This window comes from Ambystoma mexicanum, chromosome 2p (genome assembly GCF_040938575.1).
Source record: "Ambystoma mexicanum isolate Mex_15411 chromosome 2p, UKY_AmexF1_1, whole genome shotgun sequence".
NCBI classification, from domain to species: Eukaryota; Metazoa; Chordata; class Amphibia; order Caudata; family Ambystomatidae; genus Ambystoma; species Ambystoma mexicanum.
In genome coordinates, this window is record NC_090923.1 from 1,419,003,581 (window position 1) to 1,419,029,490 (window position 25,910).

A 25,910-nucleotide genomic window follows, 5' to 3' on the forward strand; every position below is an offset into this window, starting at 1 on the left:
ATGGACACGCTGGATGAGATTGGGCTCCACAAAATGCCTACTCAACAGGCCATGGCACTAGATACAGAAATCACACCTGAAGACATAACCGAAGCAATTAGGTCCCTGGCCACGTGTAAGGCACCGGCACTGACGGGCTGCCCTCAGAGTTTTATAAAGCTTACGAACCCTCCCTCACACCCCTGCTACACAAAGTATACCAAGAGGCATATGAGAGGGGGATACTGCCGGAAAGCATGAGAGAAACACTTGTGGTCCCAATCCTGAAGCGAAACAAACCGGCAGACCTGTGCGACTCCTACCGCCCACTGGCAATGCTAAACTATGATGTGAAAATTTTAGCCACCATATTGACCAAGCGCCTGTCTAGAATAATAGGCGACATAATACATCCTGATCAGAACGGCTTTATACCGGGGCGCAACACGTCAATGAACCTGCGCAGACTGCAACACATTATAGCGCAAACTAGCGAAGATGAGAGTCCCAGTGCATTACTATCCCTCGATGCCATAAAAGCTTTCGACTCCATTTATTGGGAGTGGCTTGTGGCTGTGCTCAAGGAATTTGGCTTCGTATCCGGATTCATTAGATGGGTTAAGATACTATACGCCAGGCCAAGAGCAAGAGTAAAGTCAGGGAAGCATGTGTCAGACGCCTGGGACATACAAAGAGGGACTAGACAAGGCTGCCCACTATCCCCAATGCTGTACGTATTGGGGCTGGAACCCATAGCTATTTATTTCCGGAAACAGTTCTTTGACGCCGGCATAAGACTAGGAGGGGTGGATCACATAATTTCGCTCTATGCAGATGACGTCCTTATATACGTCAGGGCCCACACCTCAACGTGCCAACTATACTAGAAGTCCTGGACAATTACTCCAGAGTCTCTGGGATCCAATTAAGCAAGGCAAAATCCTGCTTGTTCCCTCTAGCGGCCCTAAAAAATGAGGACGTGGAAACACTCCCGGAGGTTGGGATAAGATGGCAGACCACCACATTCCGATATCTAAGAATCCAAATAATGCACACCCCCGCACTGATGCATTAACATAACACAAAAGCAGCGCTCCCGGCTCTGCGCAGATCCATGAACTTTTGGTCGAGACTCCCCTTATCTATGATGGGAAGGGCATCCATAGTTAAAATGATTGTTTTACCGCGATTCCTATATGGGTTCCAGAATGTACACTACTATATCAATAAACCCTTCTTCCGGCTGCTCGAGACGCTAATAAGAGAGTTCATATGGGGGAACAACAGACACAAGGTAGCGCTGTCGACACTGATCCTACCATGCACACAAGGCGGCATCCAACTCCCAAACCTAGAAAAATACTATCTAGCAGCTCAGCTTAGCTTTGTAATTAAATGGTTATCCGATGAGCCCACAGATGAAACACCCCTGCTACAGACCATGAGCCTCCCGCTCACTTTGAAAGAACTGGTCTGGGTACCTATGAAACTGCTGGGAGCGGCACCCCTCATAGTCACCTTGGGGAGGGAAATCTGGCGTAGAACAAGGACACTTACCCGCACGCAAAACGCTTATGCACCAGAAATACCCTTGCTCGCAGACCTGTACACAACGGTCACTGACCTAAAACAAATTAGATTATGGGAAAGCGGAGGGGTTTACACCTGGGGAGACATTTACGAAGAGGGCATCTTTAAAGAATTTGCCATACTAGAGGACAGAGAGGGCATCCACACGGGCCAGTTCCTCTGGTACCAGAGGGTCCGCTCCACAGCACAACGTAAATGGGAAGCATGTCCTGCGGAACCGGACCCGGAACCATTACTTACGCTGCTATACAATATGGGGGAGGGCAGCAGACCAATATCTCAAATATACAGACACCTGAGCGACATACCTAACCCCCGGAGCATGGAAATAAAGGGTAAATGGGAAACGGATGTAGGCAGAGAAATGACAGAGGGGGAGTGGAATAGGGCGCTTGCATTCCCCAAAGAGGTGTCCAGAAATCATAGATTCCGACAAATACAGTTGAATGTGTTGCACCAAACCTACCTAACCCCGAAACGAATAGCTAAGTTTAACAAACAAGCGCAGTCACACTGCATCTGGTGCATGAGGGAGGAAGCGGATCTAATCCACATGATGTGGGAATGCCCCAAGTCGAGGACGCTGTGGGATAGGGTAAAACAGACATGCGAGAAAACAGGCATGATCAACTACAAATGGACACCTGAGGAATGCCTACTCGAAACCTATCCTAGGCTAGCCAAACTGAAACACATAGTTAGGCTTATGGACATAACGTGCATACTGGCCAAAAGAACCATAGCCATGTCCTGGAAAAGACCCGCAGGACCACAATACAAAGCATGACACAGTGAAACAGAGCGATGGGTGTCGGCTGAGACCAAGGTCTGGGAAGAAAGTGTCACTAGATCTTCGGATGAGTCCAGCAGAGCTCTGGAGGCATGGAAGGAACTTACTAGATGCATGTTTCTCCCCTCGGACGACAAGCCCCCATGAGCCCATGACCCGAAACGAACTTACCTGCAAGACAGGAAAGGGCAACCCCAGATAAATGACTGGAGACAACGCTGGCCCTGGGAAGGTATCCTCCCTGCACCCTCCCTGAGTATGCTACCCAACTTCCCTACACCCCCTCGCCCCCAAAACAAGAGGCGCTGAAACATATGGACATGGCAAGGAGACAGTTATTGTTATTCGTTATTTGTTGCTTGTTATATTGTTAAGGCTAAACCGAAAAGCATTGTAAAAGAGTATGCACAAGACGCATTTGCAAAACTTGTAAGTGATATTACTGAAAATGCCAATAAACAAATTTAAAAATAAAATCAACCTTTCCTTGACCTTCGACAGAGTGAGTCGAGATGTCCTGTGGAGGAAAATGAAGGAATGGGAATCCCCAAACCACATCCTGGAAATATTAATAGCAATTCATTCAGACACTAATGTCCAGCTCCGATTAGACTGGGATGGCTGCATTTCTAGGGTAGTGAACACTAAAAGTAGGCTTCGAAAGGGCCGTGTCCTGCCCGCCACTTTTTAATCTTTATATGTCTGAACTAAGGGACCACTTAAAACAAGTAAGGGCATTTCTCGCCCATATATGTACTTTTGCTGTTCATTACCTTGCTTATACTGATGACCTAGCCATTTTAGATCAAACTCCTATAGGTGTTCAGCGCAGTCTGGACGCCTTAGCATTTTATATGAGCAATCATGAATTGGAGATTAACACCAATAAATACAAAGTCATGGTCTGCTCTAATAAGAGAAGGAATTCACAATATAAATGGTAGCTCAATGGGCAGATGATGGAAAATTGTAGATCAGAACATCTACGTGGGGTTCACTATATACAACTGCTCCCAGACAACTACCCACTTTAACAAACCTAAAAAGAAATGTGAGGTTTACATAGCTCAGATGAAAAGGATATATTATAAGCACTATCGCTATTCCCTTCTGCCCACCACTAAGTGCTACAGAGCAAACCCAATCCTGGCCCTGCTCTATGATACAGAAATGCTCTTTAACACTAAGGATCAGAGTCGGCAGAAATTGGAAGGGATGATTTGGCGCAAAGTACTTGACCTACTGACTTGTGTTCCGGTCCCTATTATAAGACACAAATTATTGAAACATATCCTACAGATGTGCTTTTAATTCAAAGGGTCGTTCTATTTTGGGGCTAGCAGAAAATCATTGTATGCAACATTATGTGTATAATACAGTACAATACAATATCAATACAGTGTTTCATGCATGACAATTGTTTCATAACAAGTTTGGTGGTATTACTTGATCTGCCGGTATTACCGGAATATTCCAAGTGCCAGTTTAATCGGTAAATCCCCATTTCTTGGACTTCCATCGAACTCCATGGTGGGATTGCTGGTATTTCCGGCTGCTTTTGCTGGTGGGGTGCCTGACTTACCTGAGCTGGAGGTAAATCAGGCACCCGCAACTTGTAGTTTGCCGGTCCGGAAACGTGCCGGTAAACATTATTACCGGCACGTTATTCCAGACCGGCAAACTTATAATGACCCCCAATGTTATTGTTTGTATGCATGTGTCAGCGCCATGGTAATTCTTCTATTTTCTCTGGATAGTCTATTGTTTGTGGCTACTTCGATCTCTGGTTGCAATGTATAATTAAATAAGACACTAGACCACGTGTGCCACACCTTATATAATATTAGCGTTCTAAATAATTGTTTCACAAAAACTGACAAATTCTGTTGTTTATGCATATTTTCTTTTATTCATTTGCCACTGGTTTGCCAACACGTGTTTCAACGTTCTCAGCAGGGTCCTCATCAGGGCTTGTATCCTTGATTACAAATGTTAATCTCTTACTCGCCCAAATTGTTTAAGGTATGTCCACCTGCCAACTTGGTTCATAAATCCGTTCCATTGGGGTTAAAGCCCTTAATGGAAATGTCAATGCTAAAATCTCCTCCTGTATGTCAATAAGTACTCTTTATGTTTCTTATAGTCAATGGGATTAGGATAATTGATTAGGGCAAGCTGGACTGTTTGGATATTAGAAGATGTTTTTTGAGGTTGGTTGGGCTGATATGATGGAATCCCTAATATGTTGGTGCTGTGTTCTTTGATTGAAGCGCTATTGAATATAGACTGGATCAGAGCACTATTCACGTGCGTTAATCAGGAGAGTTTGGAACTTGACCAATCCCATTGACAGGAAGAGATTCACATTCGGAATCAAAGATATAAACCCTGATGAGGACCTTGTTGAGAAGGTCGAAACATGTGTTGGTAAACCAGTGACAAACCAGTAAAACAGCGTATGCATGAACACTCATATTATATAAGGTGTGGCGCAAGTGGTCTAGTTTCTTTTTCAATTATGTATGTGTTATGTTTATTGACATAAGGTTAGTGTCACTTCACTGGACCAATGCTAGCCTGTACCTTCAAATTAGAAACAATACAGTTTTGAGACTAATTAGAATTAACCATTTTTCAACAATCTGTAGGAAGAAGCTCAGTGGAGTACTTACCGACTTTACCTTGAACTGGTTGTAATGCAACCATACATTACAGCGAATTTATCTATGCAATATATCATAAGAGAACATGTATGCTTACAGATTAGTGTTCATTGCAAGAAAGTGCATGTTTTCACAAAGCTGCAAGTGCATCACTTTTGCTGAAACAGCTCATGATATTTCTTGTCAGGAGGAGAGCAGCAGTGTCTATTCCATGCAGCAGGTTGGCTTGGCATGGGTTTGCAGGTGAGAACTGGCTGGTTTTTGAGGTGCAGTGCAAACAGCGAGCTTGACTGTCTAGGAACCAATATAAAGTTGCAACATTATTATCAATTTTGATTGCATTAGTTCCTGTTGCTATTAACATTTGAATTGGTTATTTCTGGGACTACCCTGTTTCTCAATAATCCCCCTGACTGATATTTCTCACGCTATGATCCAGTTACATATTTGGCAACCTACTAGCATCCCAAGGTTTCATAGTGTATAAGTGCCACAAATCCCATTTCCAAAGTGCAGTATCACCAGTGGAGATCCCCATGCACCACAGAGGTAGCCCCGTCTCCTCTGATGGAAAAACTCTAACTTGCTTCCAACTAGAGCCACAGACAGGCGGGGGGGGGGGTCTGCCCCCAATGCAGCTTGGCCACTGTTCTGCACAGCGGCAGTCATCGTGCATCCCGAGAGAGGATCCATCCCTCTCCAGAGGGCAAACCTCTAATGCTGCCTGGCCAGCGCCCCGCAGGGCCAGGCATGCCATGCTTGCCCTTGGTCACCATCCCCCGAGGTGGGGCAGCCGCCCCTGGAGGGCCTCAGACTTCTCCCGAGGGTTAAGCTCTATCGCCGTGAGGCAAGAGCCCCCGTCTGCTGCAAACCTCTTCCTCCCGGCCATGGGCTATGTTTCCCATTTCCATGCATAATGCCTCGAGCCAGCCCTGGTTTTTGCTACCAAATGCATGCTGGAACATGGAGTTTTAATTTTCCCATTGTAAGGATGTGCCTAAAAGTCCCAGCATGCAGTGAGAAAAACTCAAAACAAAACAGGACAGGCTCGAAGAGTCTCACATGGAACTGGAAAACTTGCCAGCTATGACAGCCAATTATTTCACATATCATTGAACGAAAATATTTGTCTAAACCACAGCTACCTACCACCTATGTGAAGTATATTTTATAATTGAAATTGATATGGCGGTACTGTTCCAGCTTGCTACATGTCTATGTTCCTATTAAGAATCTGATTTAGGCAGCAAAGGGTTAAGATAGGAATATTATTCCAAACTTCCTATTACAAAATATTCTTTTAAATTGTGGTAACTAAGCTCACAGAAATTTGAATGCTTAAATTGGAGCTAGCATGCAACACCAAACTGTTCAAGGCACTATACGAAGAATAACATTGGAATTGTGAGGAACAGGCCAAGAACATCATATTCGCACCCAGAGAAGGGCGCTAAGAGCGCCTGCATTTTCAAGCCACCGGTGGCCCTTCCCTAGGTCGCGCCATCTTGATTGTGGGGAGGCAACAGGGAGCCTTTCGCTGTAGCCTCCCCATGTACGCACCCTCCCTACCAACCCCCCCAAAGACAGCCTGCACCCTTTCCCTGCCACCTCCTTCCCTTCTTACCTGCCCTATCATAGCTTTATGCTCCGAACCGCTCTCTCCTACCGCGCTGCCTCCACCATGGAAATAGACAGGGGACTAAGTCCCTTTTCCAATGGCGGCAGCCATCTTTTACATTTTTTTATGGGAAATTGTGCTTTTGTCATACATGTAGAGCCCATCTTCAGTGAAATAAATAAAGTATACGCACCCCCGCTAAGGGGGGGGGGGTATACAGTGCTAGTAATGGTCCTGAGTCCTCGCTGAGGCCCTTGCTTCTCTCAGGCCTACCTAGGTGTTACCGGCCCTGTATACTCCCCCTGAGTGTGGGGTGAGTGCTACATTAATTCAATTGGATTCAACGTGCTCTGTTAAATTAGAGTTAGGCAGAGTCAGGTTAATTACAGCATGCTATTCCACGTGTTTCCTCTTAATATTCTTCTGAAGGGTGGACATATGTGGCAGCCAGACAGCAATTCTTCAAGCAGGCTTTCCAAGTAGTTTGTGCTTTTACGGGCACTGTCCCTGTTCAAAAACTTTCTGGACAAGAATGGATTCATGCAAACATATTATTTAAAAGAAAAAATCTAAATATGTAGCTCGGATAGATTTTGATGCAATCATTGGAATTGCCATGCATTTCATGTTGCTTCTGGTCACTTTTATATGCTCTAGAGAGGTTCTGGCCAGGAAAGGGTCAATAACAGCACCTTGTGTTACTGTCCCACAAACTTCTTATAAGACGCGCTTTCATTTGCCACCTGTTTCAATGAAACGTGTTTGCAAGTTCCTACTGCTTCTGCCTCTTCTGGGCACGTTGTTAAATTTGCCATTTTTAACAACAGCAGAACATCACTTGTCAACTGTAATGCATTCTGAAACTGACTGTTTCCTGTCTTTTCCAGTGGATTGTAGTCGATGTAAAAATGTTGCTCCCTGCGTATACCAGCATTTACCTTACAGACAGCTGTACTCAGCAATCGGATTTAAAGGCCAGGACAGATGACTTTACATTCCATTACATATTTTCCTTTTAATAACTCAGCCCAATCCACCGAGCTACCGGGACATAAACCAAAGGTAAACAGAGGACCAAGTGTACATACCTCGAGCAGGGAATGTTGTGCATAGTTGTGTGTGAAGACAGCCAGTTCTTGGCTACCACACCTCGCCCCCTCCTAAAGCTAACACTGGTATCTCAGCTTCAGATCATATATAAGCAGGCTCCCCGAGGATGCAGGGACGCGAGTCTCAGAGGTGAGACTAGAAGCAGCCATTCCCAGGCAGGTAAGATGGGCCATGGCTACTACCCCTTATTTTTGGAGAGATTACCTCTCCCATTTACACCTCCCCATCTCTCCCTTTCTCCTGCTCTCACTTCCATTTCAACCTTTCATCTACACTTCCCTCGCCCTCTCCTGTTGTTCTCACCCTCCCATCTGTCTCCACTGCTTTCAACTCTCCCACTCCTTGTCAACCCCAACTCCTTTAATTCTTTTCTCTCCCAGTTTCCGCTGATCTCCCTCTTGCCTTCTGTAAGCAGTACCCATTCCTCTTTCCATTCTCGAACGCTTGACCCCCATTCACCTCTAAATGGCCGGATTTCCTGCTCACATTTCTCCATATTTACCTCTTTTCATTTCAGAACCATCGCTGCTTCTCTCCCCCCACATTCATCTCCTTCAGTGTCCCTTCCGTCTCCAATGGCAACCCTATCCTCCTGTCCCCCTTCTTCTCCTGATTGCCTCTTTCCTCATTAGCTATCCTCCTCTCGTCTCTTTACCTCCCATGCTGCACCTTTGACCTGCGCCCCTTCCTCTGGACTGCTCTACCTGTCACTCGATGTCCCTCTTACCTTCATCTCTCACTGCCACCTGTATGCCCACCTCTCAAGATGATGCCCTCTTTTTTGCCAATATTTTGAACTTTCAGATCTGAGAGTCTGTGCTTGAAAGACACTGAATGCAGACAGGACAGCAGCTTTGTCTATTCCTCCAGTCTCTTACACTGTTGCCTTGTTCTCCTGCACCTCCTCTACTGTGTCAGTGGTTTCTAGAATCCTGTGAAGCAACCTTGAGTCAATGGGGTCATTATCCGTATTAAGCTCATTATCATCATCATCATCCTCATTATTACCAATGGAAGTGGGTGTTGGTGGAGAGCAGGAACTACCCATATGCTGATCCTCTACACTGTGTGTTATTTCTTCTGACTCCTCATGCTCCTTTAAACAGTATTTCATTTCTTCTGGCTCCTCATGCTCCTCCCCACACAAACCCCAAAGACATCCTACACCCTTCCCCCAGGCCCTCTTTCCCTCCGTAATTATCTTCCGGACCAGAGCATTAAGCTCCAGTTTCGACGCTCCTTATCGACCGTGGCCATGCAAGAGGATTCAATTCAGCACTACAGCCAAGTTAACGCCTAGTCTAGAATACTGAATGAAAACCCTTATTGATATATCTTTAGGTCCAGTTCATGCGTTCTGGATGACTACCCTTGTATAACACCCCTCTCTTGGAATCCCCCTGACCCCACTGAGCCAAGAAGTAATTCTGTTTTGCAAGTTTAAAAGGTTTATTTGATAAATTAAAATATATATCACACTTTTTAATAAATTAATAATTGAATATCACACTTAATCTGATAAGGTAAATATTAACAACGGAGAATCTGGCACTAGCACACTTCTTTAATCACTAATGAGTTGACATGAAATGGATAAGGTAGCACACTGGTAAATAGGAACAAAAGTATAATGTGGTAGAGGATGCTTTATGTAGGCTCAGGTGGATGCAATATTCAATGAATGCAGTACAGAAAATACGCAATATGATTTCAACCAAACAATGTAATCACTTTTCTCTGGCTACTCCCCTCCCCCCCTTGATGCAAGGCAAGGAAATGGAAGGAAAACACACAGTTCTCAGAAATGCAATCAACTGTAATTCAGTTCAATCCAGCAAGCTTAAACAGAAGTTTGAAAACACAGGCAAATGCTTTGATAGGTGCTAGCAATGAATGAGAAATATGCTGGAAACGCTCTTAATTCCCTTTTAGAGGTTCAGGATGAGTGGTATCTAGTTAATATTAGTCCAGGCTCACACTAGCAATGATGCAGGGATAGTTAGCAGGTTAAATGAATTTCTGGCAAATGAAATCAGGCAGCAGCAGTTTTTTTACATGTGAAGAAATTGCAAATCGCGGCAAAATTCGCGGATGCGCCGAGCGCTATTACAAAGGAACCGCAAGGACTATCTCTACCGTTTTGGGGTCCTAGGAAAGCCTGGGATCTCAGCTTCCAAATGAAAGTTATTGCAAGTCTCTAGCCCAAACGGTTGCGGAGATATGAGTAATTTAGTAAAGGTCGTTTTTGGTTTTGTAAATTTTAAACGCACACTTTTTCAAAATGACAAATTTTACTAGAAATGACAGGTGACAGATAGGAGGCAGTTCTACTTAGGTTAAATAGATTGAATTAGATGAATTTAAACTAAGAGATGTGTTCTGAGTTTTGCTAAGTACTCACAAGAGATTTTGAACAGGAAAGCGACTTGGTCACGATCTTCAGTCTGGTCAGGTCTTTCCGGATTCTGCTCACAGCGCCTGGTCTGGTCTCGGCTAGGCACAGCACTGCTTTCTCTCTGGTCTGGTCTCTGCTAGGCACAGCACTGCTTTCTCTCTGGTCTGGTCTCTGCTCTGGATAGATTGAAGTCTCTAGTTTGGCTTTCTGGAGTTTGATGGAGGTAAGTATGGATTTTTCCGGCAGGGCTTCCAGCGGCAGATGAAATTGAATGTCTCTATGTGTCCTGACTCTCTGCTTTTATCTGTTTCTTGAGAATGGGTGTGTGTGTTGCATCACTAGACTTGCCCCTCTCATTCGTCATTGGTCAGGCTTCCATTCCTCCGCTTGATTGGCAAACTGAACTGTGAGTCAGATTGATGTCATTTTATGATCTCTTGAAACAACCTCCCTTATCATCTGTGCACCCAAATATATATATGATCAAAATCCATACTTCAGAGTTACACAGTTGTTTGAAATTACATATACATGGTGTGGCTGAATTTAGCCATGTCTATGTCCAAATCTGCTCATTCTCGGAGCTTGCATTCAAAGAGTGTACATAATTGACTTTTTAACTGCTTTTTCAATTTCCGACATGGACCCAACTTTACATACATGTGTGCAGGGGGTAGGGACATTAACTGATGAAGTTTCAGATTTTTAACATGCACACATTTAGAGTAATATCCACTTTTCCGCTAAAACCCCCCTGAACATACCACCGGTTCCTACCACGTCTTAAACTGTGGGCAGAAAAATCACAAGAATTATGGTATCATTTATAAAATTTTCACATGTCCGCACTATGAATTATCCCCCTTTTTATAAAACCATATCCTTGCTGCAGGGGTGTGTCTTTTCAGGTCACATGGTACAGAAACCAGTCTTTCCAGTTTCTGCCAAGCCAGCTTGCTTCTCACAGGCAGTGCCCCTCCCAGCTTCTCCAGGAGGAAGCCACTTTTTACGACGTCTGTAATAAAAACCTTTGCCTGAGTGGAGAGGGCTTTGTTCACTCTCTGGCAGAGCACAGGAAATTCAATTATCAGATAGATGGCATATCCTTTGTGTGGGCAGCAAAAGTCTCTAGCCCAAACGGTTGCGGAGATATGAGTAATTTAGTAAAGGTCGTTTTTGGTTTTGTAAATTTTAAACGCACACTTTTTCAAAATGACAAATTTTACTAGAAATGACAGGTGACAGATAGGAGGCAGTTCTACTTAGGTTAAATAGATTGAATTAGATGAATTTAAACTAAGAGATGTGTTCTGAGTTTTGCTAAGTACTCACAAGAGATTTTGAACAGGAAAGCGACTTGGTCACGATCTTCAGTCTGGTCAGGTCTTTCCGGATTCTGCTCACAGCGCCTGGTCTGGTCTCGGCTAGGCACAGCACTGCTTTCTCTCTGGTCTGGTCTCTGCTAGGCACAGCACTGCTTTCTCTCTGGTCTGGTCTCTGCTCTGGATAGATTGAAGTCTCTAGTTTGGCTTTCTGGAGTTTGATGGAGGTAAGTATGGATTTTTCCGGCAGGGCTTCCAGCGGCAGATGAAATTGAATGTCTCTATGTGTCCTGACTCTCTGCTTTTATCTGTTTCTTGAGAATGGGTGTGTGTGTTGCATCACTAGACTTGCCCCTCTCATTCGTCATTGGTCAGGCTTCCATTCCTCCGCTTGATTGGCAAACTGAACTGTGAGTCAGATTGATGTCATTTTATGATCTCTTGAAACAACCTCCCTTATCATCTGTGCACCCAAATATATATATGATCAAAATCCATACTTCAGAGTTACACAGTTGTTTGAAATTACATATACATGGTGTGGCTGAATTTAGCCATGTCTATGTCCAAATCTGCTCATTCTCGGAGCTTGCATTCAAAGAGTGTACATAATTGACTTTTTAACTGCTTTTTCAATTTCCGACATGGACCCAACTTTACATACATGTGTGCAGGGGGTAGGGACATTAACTGATGAAGTTTCAGATTTTTAACATGCACACATTTAGAGTAATATCCACTTTTCCGCTAAAACCCCCCTGAACATACCACCGGTTCCTACCACGTCTTAAACTGTGGGCAGAAAAATCACAAGAATTATGGTATCATTTATAAAATTTTCACATGTCCGCACTATGAATTATCCCCCTTTTTATAAAACCATATCCTTGCTGCAGGGGTGTGTCTTTTCAGGTCACATGGTACAGAAACCAGTCTTTCCAGTTTCTGCCAAGCCAGCTTGCTTCTCACAGGCAGTGCCCCTCCCAGCTTCTCCAGGAGGAAGCCACTTTTTACGACGTCTGTAATAAAAACCTTTGCCTGAGTGGAGAGGGCTTTGTTCACTCTCTGGCAGAGCACAGGAAATTCAATTATCAGATAGATGGCATATCCTTTGTGTGGGCAGCAAAAGGAACATTGGCCTGGGAACATAGTTGTGACTCAAGTTTCACTCCTGATGGGATCCGTTGCTAGGCAAAATCAAGTTCCTTAAGCCAGACCTTCAGCTAACTTTTTGTTGCTTTTAAAATAACTTGTAATTTTACACATGCAGCTAGAATGCTGATTCTAAGTGCAAAACTATGACATTTCAACAGTTACAAAGGCATGTGACACCAAACATAGGTCACTCATTTAATTTAACATTTTCGATTTTGGTGGTTTTAAATCCAGTTGCAGTTAGGCTTAAGCTGCTGACTCCATAGCATTTTTGTTATAAGCATTGTTTTTGGGCTCTTCATTTCCCAGATTTTGTAGGCACACAAAACTCCATTTTGCCAAATGTCTGCTGGTGTTCAGTGAATATTTTGCACATGTTGCAAGGTTTGAAATAGGCATTTTGCTTGCCTTCAGAAAAACACACAGTGGGTTTTAAAACGCCGGCTTTTGGATAGTGGTGAGTACTGGTACTGCACCCATTTTTGGGATTTTCTTGGATTAATGCATTCTAAACAGGAATGGTTCTTACATGGTAGTAAATCCTTGCTTAACATTGTTTTGATGGGGCTCCTTACAGTAAGATGGTTATGTGGAACCCCACAAAAAGGGTTGAATCTTTAAAGTGGTCCAATGAGTCACGATTTCAGCAACTTTTTGACATCAGTAAAAGTGGATTTTGTTAACAAAGACCTTTCTTTACCCTGGTGGGTGGCAAGTTAGGTAACCATTTTGGTGTGCGCACAACTGCGCACCTTTCCTGGATTTCGGCGCACTTGTGGGTTTTCCGCCATCTTGAATTTCCTAAGCCCACAGCACCAAATGTTGTAGCAGGGTAGCTTAAACGTGGGTCAGGACACCCTACAGCCACCATAGAAATAAAAAAGGGGCATATGTTAAGTATGGCCGTGGTCAACTGTTTTTTTACAGGAGATTAGGCTTGCGCAATTTGCACAGAGCCTGTCTCCATAAACAAACATTTAAAAAATAATAAGTGCACCCTGGTCTAACACTGGGGTGCGAATAGCGATCACTCCCTTGTTGCGGGCGTACATGGGCAGCAACTGACCACAGCCCTCGCTGAGGCTCTCGCTTTGCTTTCGGCCTGCCTAGTCTCAGGCTGGCTGGCTGTTACCACCCATGTAAGTCCCCCGATGCTGGGGTGATCGCTAAATTCAGTTACAGCCAATGAAAATAATGTTCTGCCAGCCTCCAAACAATTCCGGGATGGTCTCCTCCTCACTCCCTAATCACTGACAATAAATGCCACGTGATGTCAGGGAAGGTGGGCACTAGGGTTCTCTCCTCCGCTAGTAGTCACGAAAAGATGGCCTACCATATTTTATTCATTCACTCGACTGAAACCTATTTGAATGTTGTCCCTGTCTCTCAAATACAGCCTGTTTTAATGTTCTACCTCTCCCCAACTAAATGATATTTTAATGTTCTACCTTCCCCAGCTAAATGATATTTTAATGTTCTATCTCCCACCAACTAAATGATATTTTAATGTTCTACCTCTCCCCAACTAAATGATATTTTAATGTTCTACCTTCCCCAGCTAAATGATATTTTAATGTTCTACCTCTCCCCAACTAAATGATATTTTAATGTTCTACCTTCCCCCAACTAAATGATATTTTAATGTTCTACCTCTCCCCAACTAAATGATATTTTAATGTTCTACCTTCCCCAGCTAAATGATATTTTAATGTTCTATCTCCCACCAACTAAATGATATTTTAAGGTTCTACTTCCCCCTGAACTACTTCTACTACCTGACGCTGCTTACCTAACTGATCATGAACTCCAGCCGCCAACTCACCTGCACCACTTTGTCTGGACCTCAAAAGACGTTGGGTGTGATTGAATTGCCCAAAACGTTGGCGAGTCTGAGTTGTTGGCTGAATACGTTTAACCTGGCTTATTTGTAAGGATTGGATGCCACCTGTACACAAAAGCGTAGCGAGCAGACACCAAGAAGCATGTATACATTTCAAAGCAGATGTGTAAACTTACATGGTGAGCCCAAACAAACACTCTTGATTATGTAAATCAGTTTACACCAATGGTTTGGAGGGTAAAAGCCTCTTATTGGTTTGCACACTCTGGGAGTTTGTTCACACTTGGGGGGTTTCTTAAAGAGTAGCGCCCCTTTCTTTTCTGTAGAACAGTAAACCGCATGCACTTCACCACACCGCAACAACAACCAACACATTAATCGCAACAACAGCAAACAAGGACTCGCTTCGATCCAATATTCACACCCAAACTCAGCGCACGGTGAAAACCGAACTGAAGCCGCCAACAGGACACCACCTTCTCACTTTCCTACTCCCTCTTCACCCAGTAACCCAACCCCCACCTCTTTGTTTACAGATCCGTCCGAGCACCTGGAGACCAACTCTTGATGGCGGTTGCGCTATACAAATTCCTTTACCATTAACATATTTACGTGCTGTAGAATGCTCTGCCACTGATCTTTCTGCTGGCAGGCACATTGCTGACAGCGTGCATGCTGTCACCAAACATATTAATGAAGAATGGATCCAATGTGAGGCAAAGGATGCCAGCAAATCTCCTCATTGCGTCGCTCCCCTTTCACGTCATCTCCTCTTGGAAAAGGATAGCCCGTGACCGTTTGCAATGGGGCATAACACAGGAGTATCTTCAATAGCAAATCACAACTCCTGGCGCATCATAGTATACATGTGGCTAGAGCGCTCGGATCTGTGTCCTGATAGCAAGCTCTTTTTGTTTCTCCTGTATTGATTTTTTATTCAACATCAGACTGGGGATATTTTTTACTCCAGTAATTTGTAGCACAATCCTTGGCTGTGTCTGTTTGAATGATGTGCCCATTGGACCGCTGTCTCATCTTTATTTATTTATGTCTGTATACGCTTATTGTTGCGTCTAGAGCCCTCCGTCAGAAGCTGTTTCAAAGCACAATAAAGCACGAAGTCAGGGGGGTACGGGGGTGCTGAGTGTCTAGGATCTTTATGAAACCAGAAGTCACCCGAACTTCGCGTGGTGAGGCTCAAACATGAGGTACAACAGAATCCAGAGCGGGGGATCACTTTACACTACAGCGTCAGTGTCTCTCTCACTTCGACTTCTCCCTTCACTGTAGCCCCATAGTTTCTACTGCTGCTTTTGGTGGATAGGCTGACCAAGTTCTGCTCTTTATCAAGCAAGAGCTTCCAGCACCCTTTCATATTTATATCTGGTAGTTCTGCGTGTGTCAATGTTGGTCTGATGGTGCCAGGCAATCCCCATTTCCATACAAGTTGCCTTTTCTGCCAGCTTTAAAAATGTGTTAGCTTATACATTTAGGAGGCCACGCAGGTGCTGATCTTCTGCATTCATTAGCTTCCAATTAGACATGGCACACTGATATTGATAAAGTACCTTAATTGAACACAAATTCAATTCACATAACAGGAATTCAATAGGAGGTCTAACAGGGAAAGTTCTCTATAGATTTAAAACAAAGAGGTTGCGGTGGGCATAGTTCTTTCTTTTTCTTTCTCCCCAGGCTTCTATCCCGTGTGTACATCTGGGTACCATTTTAGTTGTGTAGCTCTTTAGAATCTTGTAGATGTTTCTGAATGTTGTAAATCGTTCTGCTATGCCATCATACCTGCGGATCATGGAAGTCTTATTGCACTGGCGTGACCTCACAGCAAGGGGGTGCAGCTTTTTATCTATGTCCTGGGGCCTCTGGTGTTGAGGGTGTAGGGGACCGACAGCAGTGGGAGGATTAGGAGGTGGTAGTCCCCAAGGCATTTTCTTTTGTCCCATGTTCTCACTGCATCCCTCATGCCTTCCTTGGCTACAATCTGTAATGTCTGGAAGATGGGACAGAGCCGGGGGTGGAAAAGGGACCGTAAGGGGGCAATACACATCATACACGTATAGAGGAACACCTTTCAATAATGAGGTTCATTTGATCTTGGGGTTCATATAACATAATCGACAACAGGGGCGTTGCTAGGGGGGGGCTAAGGGGGCTATAGCCCCTGATCTTTTGGTTGTAGCCCCGGATAGAATCTCAGGAGCTACAGCCAAAAGACTAGCTAGCCCCCAGTCCCGACAGTTCCGACATCAGCTTAGCCCCGGGTCTTTTCCAGACCTAGCAACTCCCATGATCGACAACTCGAGTTTCACCCTCAATGAACATCAGATGCCCCTTGCAACTCCTCCTGGAATATATCCCAGTTGTTGGTAGTTACCTGTCAACAGTTCAGTGGTATTAGGCCATTTACAATGCTCATCATGCCAAAGATGCCAGCACACATGAATACAAGAATTATATGTTGTGTGATCACGAACACGGGACCAGAAGTGGTTCACTCATGCATGGGCAGACTCAATGGGCCGCATGGACACTAATTATAGAGATAAGCAGAATGGATGCACCTAGCAGCTCTTTCATACAGTAGATGGACATAGACCATATCGGCACAAAATGGCCAGACTGGCTCGGGCTAGCATCCTGATTGTGTAGGGAAAAGACAGACTAGATGAACCTGCCAGGGTATACCTTTCTGCAAGGAAAGGAACTGAGGTACCCCGGCAGTCCGCTTCAGAGGGAATAGGCTGAGTGGAATATTCCAATCTATAGGTAAAAGGACAGACTAGATGGACGTTGGGTCTTTAATTGCCAGTCTATAGGTAAATAGGAGGGACATGATTGGTCTGGCCTTTCCTTTGTGTTTGGGAAATTAGCAAACGAGATGTGCGTGCATAACTTGCACACGGGATGTGCCTACTAGTGCGGCAGGGATTTGCAAATTGGATGGATTAAAGGGTCCTCATGTGCATGAACATTTGCAGATAGGCCAGGCCTGGCAAGCCTTACCAGATATCAATCTCTATGTTTCTATGATAAGGTCACTCAGAATGTCACTGGGATGCTGGGATACTGGGATGCTGGGATGCTGGGATGCTGACCAGACCTCCCAGATTCAAACTTAAGCACACACACCTCTAGCTCTGTGCAGTCTGACGAAGGAGGGAACAGATTTCAATCAAAGGCCTCAAACTCTTGTGGATAAGAGTTGTTGCTGACCATGAAGGCATTCTTGCTGCACTGTTGCTGATGTCGCTCGATGGCTTGTTTGTTTTGCTTTTTCAGAGAGAAGCTCAGAGGTATCATGGCATCAGCAAGGTTTGCTCTGCTCTTCCTGGCCTGTGTGGCTCTCACAGAAGTTATGGGTGGTGAGTACGTCCTGACCACAAACCATACCCAGTAACCAATATTACCATCATCTCTCTTGACTGTGAAGAAATCTCTACTTTAGCATATACACTTTCCTTGCCTGCTACTGCCCAATAGCACCCTGGGCAAGGGTGCTAGCCAATCAGGGAACTCGGAAAGCATTCTGGATTCTCTGGTATAAGCCTGCGCATTCTGAGCTCCCTGACTGCTGCGCGCCCCTTGCGCTTTGTCTCCCTTGCTCTTTGTCTCCCTTGCTCTTTGTCTCCCTTGCTCCCAATACCTCCTTTAGCATTCGCAAGAAAGCACATGTGGGTGCTAAAGGCTAATGGAAAAATAAAATTAAAACCAAAAAACGTACCGTCCTTCAGTCCTGAGACACCACTTCCATGACAGGGAGTCTGCTTTCAGCGCTGATTACGTCATTGATTAACACTGCAAATTGACTCCTGTCACAGATAGGGCAGCACAAGACTGCTGGAAGGTCCGTTTTTCCTTTTTTAGAATTTTCCTTAGCCTTTATCACGCTTGTGTGGTTACTCGCGGGTGCTAATGGCAATATGACCCTTCGGGTGCGGTTTGACTAGGCCGGTAACGGCACTGCTGCACGTGTTAAAGGATCCTTGCGATATCGCCTCAGTACATCCCAGCTTGAAACTTCAGGTACGTGCTCATCAAAGATGCCAATACAATTTAACAGAGAGAAACATCTGTAAAATTGCCTAGAATGATCTGGAGAGCTGCACAACATTCAGACAAAATGCTATGTATGCCCCTGTCCTCAGCCCACTGAAAACCAAATGTGCTTCTGCTGCCCAGACCACAGGCCTGGGGATGAAAGGAGGGCAGAGGCGTGTAGCTACTTGCAGCCATCCTCTCCTGCACCCAGGATTAGAGCGTTTCTCTTCATCTCTGCAGAAAAAAAACAGACCGCATTGCCTCAGAATGCCTAAGGCTCATGAACACGTGCCATATTGTGCCAGAAATGGGGTCTCCCAGTAGCTGTGAATCCTTCTGAACTCTCACTTGCATACTACTTCTCTCTCTCCCAGAGATAGGGGGCAACCTCAGGGTTATGAGCTCTGTTCATTTGCCTAAGATGTTCACCCGCCAATGTCTTTCAAATGTATAATAATGACGCAGAAGTCAACTCCCCCCTCATTTATTGTTGCCTCTAGATTAAATTCCTGTCCTTAAACTGGGATTAGGATCCAGGAGGCCGGGTGAAGGATATTAAGGATGGCCATAGCCATATTTCTAGATAACTGTACTAAGACATGGATTTTGGTTACATTTCCTAAAAGGATTGTCTGAGATGACTGTTGTAAGTTTCTTTCCCGGCAGGTCGATTTGCTCGATCCAGCTGTCCTTCTGGATGGTTTTTCTACAGGGCCAACTGCTATGGATACTTCCAGACTCCCCGCTCCTGGCCTGAGGCCGAAGTGAGTACCCAGCCATGGGAATATTGCTGGGCTGGTAATGGTGGCAGTCCCACAAGGTCATGGGGCATTTTTGAAAGGGCCATCAATGTGTTGATGATGACTAAGGCAGGTCTCATAAGGATGCCTATGTTCCTTATGATGACAGAGGAGTCATGTAGTAGGGCTATTGATGGACATTGCTAAAGGCCACATGCTGCTGTTAATAGAATTACAGTAATGAGGAGGTGCCTCGGTTTATCAAGGTGCAGATAACAATGGAGGTCCCATTGGGATAGTAATGGACTGACAATGATGGGGGTCTCGCGCAGCTCCGATTGGTTGATAATCAGGCACAGCCCTCACATCAGTGGAAGAGCCGGCAGTGATGAAGTTCTCATGAATCTCACATGGCTGTCGCTGTGATGATAACCCTGGAGTTGTCATACTGCGATCAGTGGATAAATAATGGGGTCCTAAATAGCGATGCTTATGCGTGATTTACAGAGCACACACTGATAAATGGATTGGTCTTGGACAATTTCAGCAGCAGCTGAACCGAGTGGGCTTACAGTCTCCTATGATGGCAGAGTAGTGTTGGTAGACTGGAGTCGAAACCGCAAGAGGGGGTTGGGCCGGATCAATGGTTATAGTGCACTCCATAAGCAATCTGGTGATGTGCGGGTTCAGCAGCAGGGTGACCGATCCATGGTAAGTACGCCCCAAAAAAATCATATTCTGCATTTGCCTGTTGCGGGTAGTGCTGGTACAGCAGGAGTGCTCTAGGATGAGGCAGTTGGGAGGTAGGGTAGCAAGGCGTGAAGTAATTGCTTCAGTCCCTGCCCTTGTTTCACTTATTGTTGGCTTCTTGCTTCTCCTGCGGATACCTGCTGATACAACCGGGAGCCGTCTCTGTAGGAGCCGTTCTTTGCCTCAGGGCCCTTAGCCGGTGGGGCTGCCAGGCAGAGGGCTGCCCTAGGAGGGTCAGTTTTATGGATGAGTCAGCCAATCACAGCAGTGGGTGGGTCGGGAGGCGGGAGGAGGGCAATCAAGAATCAGGCTAAATGGCGAGTAAAGCGGGCTACACGGACATTTTCCACTAATTGTGGGTGCAATTTACAAATTCACAGGGCTAAAGAGGCACTCACCTGCACGAGCAATGGTGATGGGAAAAAACAGGACTCCATGACCCCTATCCCAACCATATCAATTCCTTCTTTCTTGCCCTCTTGCCCTCCTTTCGCCTACTCTAGTCAACTCTCCTTCATTTCATTCCAAAGTGCTCTGGATGCCTCCCTTGACTGCAACGACCCTCCTCGCTTCTGCCCTTTGTCTAAACCTCCCTCAACCATGGATTTCCTCCACCATTGGACCGTTAAGTACAACCATGTACACCCATCTCTGTCCCTGGCATACAAATCACTCTGGTACTCTTCTTACCACCTGCGAAGGCTCTCTGTTTGCCCCCGTTAGTGCTTTTGACTCTACAAAACTTGCTTGTTATGCCAACCTTATGTCCTATGTCGCCTCCATAAACTATCCATGACTCGCCAGGCCTCTTCCCACCCCAAGAACCACTCCCTTTCCGCTCATGACTTTGCATCGAAGATCTGCACATTTTACAAAAATTGTTAGATACCCTGCACACCGTCCTCACTATTCAACACCCTACCTCCTTCACGCCAACTCTTATACTCCACACACTTTCCCAAATGTCCCACTGGACTCCGTTCAACTCCCCGTCTGTGCTTCAATTGACCCCTTTGCAGGATAGAAAGAGACTTTTTTTGCAGGAATTGGATGGGTTCTGAAAAACTGCAAAGCCTCTTTTTGCAAACTTCACTTGCTGCAAATATGCTGCTTTTTGTCCTTCAATTTCACATGGAATTGGCAAAATATGACGCCCAATTTCGCAAATGTCCAAATTGTCAACATCCCTAGTGGGAATGGGGGTGGGGGTAAATGATTGATGTAATTCAGGTTCTGCTACGGATGTTATTGCTTTTCAGTCAAAGCTATAACGGTGTGTTTGCTCCTCTGTCTGCAGTTTGAGTGCCAGGACCAAGGTGTTGAAGCGCACTTGGCGTCCATCCTTGATGACACGGAGGCCAGCATCATTGCCCCTCACATTGCAGCCCAACGGGAAACCCCTTCTGTGTGGATTGGGGTCCATGACCCACAAAGGGTATGCAACGGCAGGAGAGCAACTGGACTGAACAGCGAGGGCGGGGAGGGGGGGGGGTGCTGTGCACCCCGCACGCAATGTCTGCTCTACCACAGGGCATTATACCACATACACAATAGCAAGGCGTGGCCCCTTATTAGCAAACATGAACCCTGATAACATAAGGTAAGGTTAGTATCAAGCTTCCCTCACTCCCCAGGTGGGAGTCACAGCAGAGCAATGTCGACTGCATAGGACAGTATGACAAGGATTATAATGTAGTTGTACTCTATATGGGTCTCGAGAGTATGGATGTAGCAAGGACATGTTTACAAGGATTTGAATATAGTCACGAAGGACGCCACCTCTACATGTGAATCATGCATGTACCTATGTGTGAATTTTATGATTGTACCGACTATATGTTTAATATTGTATTTGTATATCCCAGACTTTAGAGCTGATGCTAAAATAAAGTACATTCTACTGATCTCCCTCCTATTCCATTATAATGTTCTTAAGCGATAGAGCCAGGGGGAGGCAGCCCTGATGCCTGGCACGGGGCGGGGGACGGGGTGGGGGGGGTCGGGAGTCAGAACACATATACATGTAGCTCAGGAGCAGGACGAGGCTGCAGTGTACATGACACAATAAGAAAAAACGATATGAAAACGGAGCATGAGGAGAGGTGTGCAGTCGGAGGGCAACCAAGGGACTAGTGGAGAGGAGGAAGAGGCGGCAAAGATATTCCAGAGGGAAGATGTGGGCCAACCTCAATTTACTTTCAAGACAATTCAATGTTTTTTTAATGATCTATCCTTTTAGAATCAGCGCTGGAAATGGATTGATGGATCCAAGTATGACTACACAGCCTGGTACGCTGGTCAGCCAGATAACTTTAATGGCGCAGAGCACTGTGGTCAACTTGTCAAAAGTGAAGGTGAGAAAAGAGAAAAGTGGCACACAAGTTCAGCAGGAGTGAAATCAATCCTCCCTTCCCTCCTTTCTTTCTTTCTTTCTTTCTTTCTTTCTTTCTTTCTTTCTTTCTTTCTTTCTTTCTTTCTTTCTTTCTTTCTTTCTTTCTTTCTTTCTTTCTTTCCTTCTTTCTTTCTTTCTTTCCTTCCTTCATTCTTTCTTTCCTTCCTTCATTCCTTCCATCCTTCTTCCCTCTCTCCCTCCCTCCCTCCCTTATTCCTTCCTTCCCTCCTTCCTTCCTTCCTTCCCTCCTTCCTTCTGTCCTTCCTTCCTGCCTCCCTCCCTCTGTCCCTTCCCTCCCTCCCTCCCTTCCTTACTCCTTCCTTCCCTCCTTCCTTCCTCCTTTCCTTCCTTTCCTTCCTTCCTTCCTTCCTCCCTCCCTCTCTCCCTCCAAGTATGGGATTTAGCGAGATCCTTGAGCAAATATCTTTTGATTTCCCCTGGTGCAGTATGTCCAAAATCTATGGTCATCATGTCTCTCTCACATGAACGGAGGATAGCACAGGGGCAACGCTCTGGTCTTATAAGCAAGACCACGCAGAGCAACAGAGGTTTGAATCACAGATCCGCGCTTAGAAACCAAACTCAGGTATGATATTAGGCGCAATAAATAAATACAAAAAGTTGGAGTGACCTTGAAAACCACCATATTCCATGCATGGATTAGCATAATAAGGTGTTCAGAGCTCCCCCAAAGTATCAAGTATCCCCTGAAATCCATGGTGTGGGGCTGTTGAGAGTAGTTGCTGCATGGTGCACTTATGCATGGCAGGTGAAGATGCTGAGGTTGCTAGACATTGAGGCTGGCAGCCGAGGAAAGATGTGAGTTCCTGACTGTAGCAATGTGGCGGCTCACATAGGCCTGCATGGATGGTGGCATGGGCACTTCTGCTAGCCGTGACATCACAGATGGATGCATCATGCTCTGTGGGGAGCTGTCTTGCAAAAAAAGCAACCGATATTGGCCGTGCAGAGCGGCACTGGAGAGATTTGCAGCAAGGTGTAACTTTGAGCTGTGATTGTTTGATGGTCAATTGTTGAGCACGACCTGTACCTGGCTCTTCCCCCCATCCTCGCCAAACTCTCTTCCTGTGAACTGTCTGGACACTGATCTTGAAACCTGTCAGATGCCTCTGTGGTGGTAGCACTTTCTTCTTAGGCACTTTTCGGTAGTAGGGCCCTTGGGCTTGCTGAGATGGTGCCTCATTTTGATGGGTCCTGGGGCTACTACTGCTGACCCTCACGGTGAAATCACGGGACAACATTCAACAGTTTCAAGTGCACCAGAAGGTTTATAAGGGCAGTGAACACAACACAATGACCAAACTACTGATGAAATGCATCCTGGGGGGTGTGAGGGAGGCAGGACACTTCCTGTCTAGGCAGTAGGGACCTAACCTATAGTAAGTGGCTTCACTGGAGTTGGGGGGCAAAGTAGAGGACGTTTAGTGGTGGGAGCAAGAGAAAGGTAAAGGGATCTACTGAAAAAAGCATGAAAAGCCATGGGCACAGAGGTCATTCTGCATAGTGAGTAATGCTGGGGGGCAGAGAGGGAGAAAGGGAAAGTTGGCAAGACTAAGCCAGCACAAATGTGTGCGCATAAAGTGACTTCAACAATGCTTTGTCGACTGAATCAAATAGACCCCTCACCGCCTACCAGGTACAGTCATCTATTGTCCTGTTGCCTCCTGGCCATCACTGGACTCCCTCACTGCCCTCGTTCCTGGTGAGGAGTCTTTTCAACTGGAACCAGGGCCAGATCCAGTGTATGCACACTGGAATGGAGAGGCATTCTCACAATCTTAAGGTTCTTTTCTCCAAAGTGAATTCCCCTGCCACCATGTTCTCCAGGTTGGAGCTCAGAACCGTGACTGTTAGTAATCTTAGCATTGAGCTTTGTGATTCTTTTGCTCGTGTTTCTTTTGTGAACTTTGCTATTATTTTACTTTTTACCAGTTATTTCAGGATATTGCCTTAGTAATAATTTTACTTTGTAATTATCACTTTCTAGTGTCATGAGGCTCCTTGCGGGGCAATTTGTGGCAACTGATAACTAGATGTCTATCTTGCTCCTGTCACTACGTCTGATACCAGCGAGCAGAACCTTTTGTAGAAACCCAGGGATAAACCCAAATATTAACCTAAATATCTCCCCTCTATATTCCTTTTCGCTAACTGTGCCCAGAAAATGCACCCCCCCTTTTTGTTTTAGAAATGAATCATCCACACTAATCTGGAGTATGCCTTCTCCCAATGCCACAGATAAACACTCTCACCAGACTTTGCCCGGTATTGCTGACACAACCTTTCCTTCTAGTGCGTAGATATGCGTCATCCATTTTCCCTGCCTCTGCTCAGACATCGCAGGCGATCTTGTAAATTTGCTGAAGGGTTACATTCATTGAATTCTTAAACAAATCCTTGTTTTTTTCAGGCTTCCTCAAATGGAATGACTCTGGCTGCCATGAGCTGCATCCCTTTCTCTGTAAATACAAGCGCTAGATGAAGAACCGTGATCCCTGGCACATGAATGGTGTCTTCCAGGCGCCCAGCTCCGCCACCCGACTGCATGAAAACCACTCTGACGCAGTCTCCTGATTCATGGGAACTTTCTTCATCACTGATCACATTGTTTAATCACTGTCCTTCCTGTCACTGTTATGGCTGAGGGAATATCACTGCCAAGCTTCTTTTTCTCTGGAAGGCTCCAGATGTTCCTCTTAGCGCTGTGACTCGGATTCTGGGATTCAATCATAGGAAATCCACTCAGCAAGGTCCAGTTACAGACCTCAGTAAACTGTGGGCGGTGCTCTATGTTCTATCATGTAAAATCAAGATATTAAACTCAGCTTAAAGTCAATCAAATCAATTCAACCTCAGTCTTCTGCTTTGTGTTTCCTGGGTTGCTGGTTAAGTAATTGATCCCTCCTCTTGCAGGACAGATGTGCTCCGCTGATCTCAAGCAAAGTCATATGCGCTCACTTGTGCTCTTGGGGTCTTTTACCTGCTTGCATTTGAATCTCACTGGGAACTAACTTCAGTTGCCAGGGCAGGAAATGTGCTCCTTAAAGGTTGGTGGTTACGCGACATCTCTTCAGCCAGCAGCTAAAGATCAGAGCCGGGTCCATTATTGAGAATGTGAGCACCAGAGGCATTCATCGGGGACAGGGTTTCCTGCCTACTCTTCAGCTGAAAACAGAGTCCCTCATTCACTACCCATCAGAACACTGCTCAGTCAGGCCTTGATAAATAATTAGACTCTGTCCTGAATTCCCCCACTAACCCAGCTGGTGGCATGCCAGACCCCAATTCCTGAAATGATACCTTGTGATGACCCATGCCCTAGTCACTATCAGGTCCGCCCCCGGACTCTGCTCTGCCCATGTCACTGCTCAGGGGGCCAGAAACCTCCCAGCCGCCATGCCTTCTTATTAGAAAGACCTAAAGTTTTTGGGGTAAGATGTATCCCCAGTGAGCTTAATCCAAAGAGTCAATCTGACGGCAAGCTGCAGA

At 45.4% G+C, this 25,910-nt stretch overlaps 1 protein-coding gene across 1 annotated transcript; it reads left to right on the forward strand.

Annotated features, from left to right (window-relative positions):
- On the forward strand, positions 1 to 25,229 carry LOC138567898 (regenerating islet-derived protein 4-like). The gene is made up of 5 exons (XM_069646397.1): positions 1 to 115; positions 19,185 to 19,282; positions 21,306 to 21,443; positions 22,248 to 22,362; positions 24,832 to 25,229. The coding sequence occupies exons 1-5, from the start codon at positions 1 to 3 to the stop codon at positions 24,897 to 24,899; spliced, it is 534 nt and encodes a 177-aa protein (XP_069502498.1). The 3' UTR covers positions 24,900 to 25,229.
- The last annotated feature ends 681 nt before the right edge of the window (positions 25,230 to 25,910 follow it).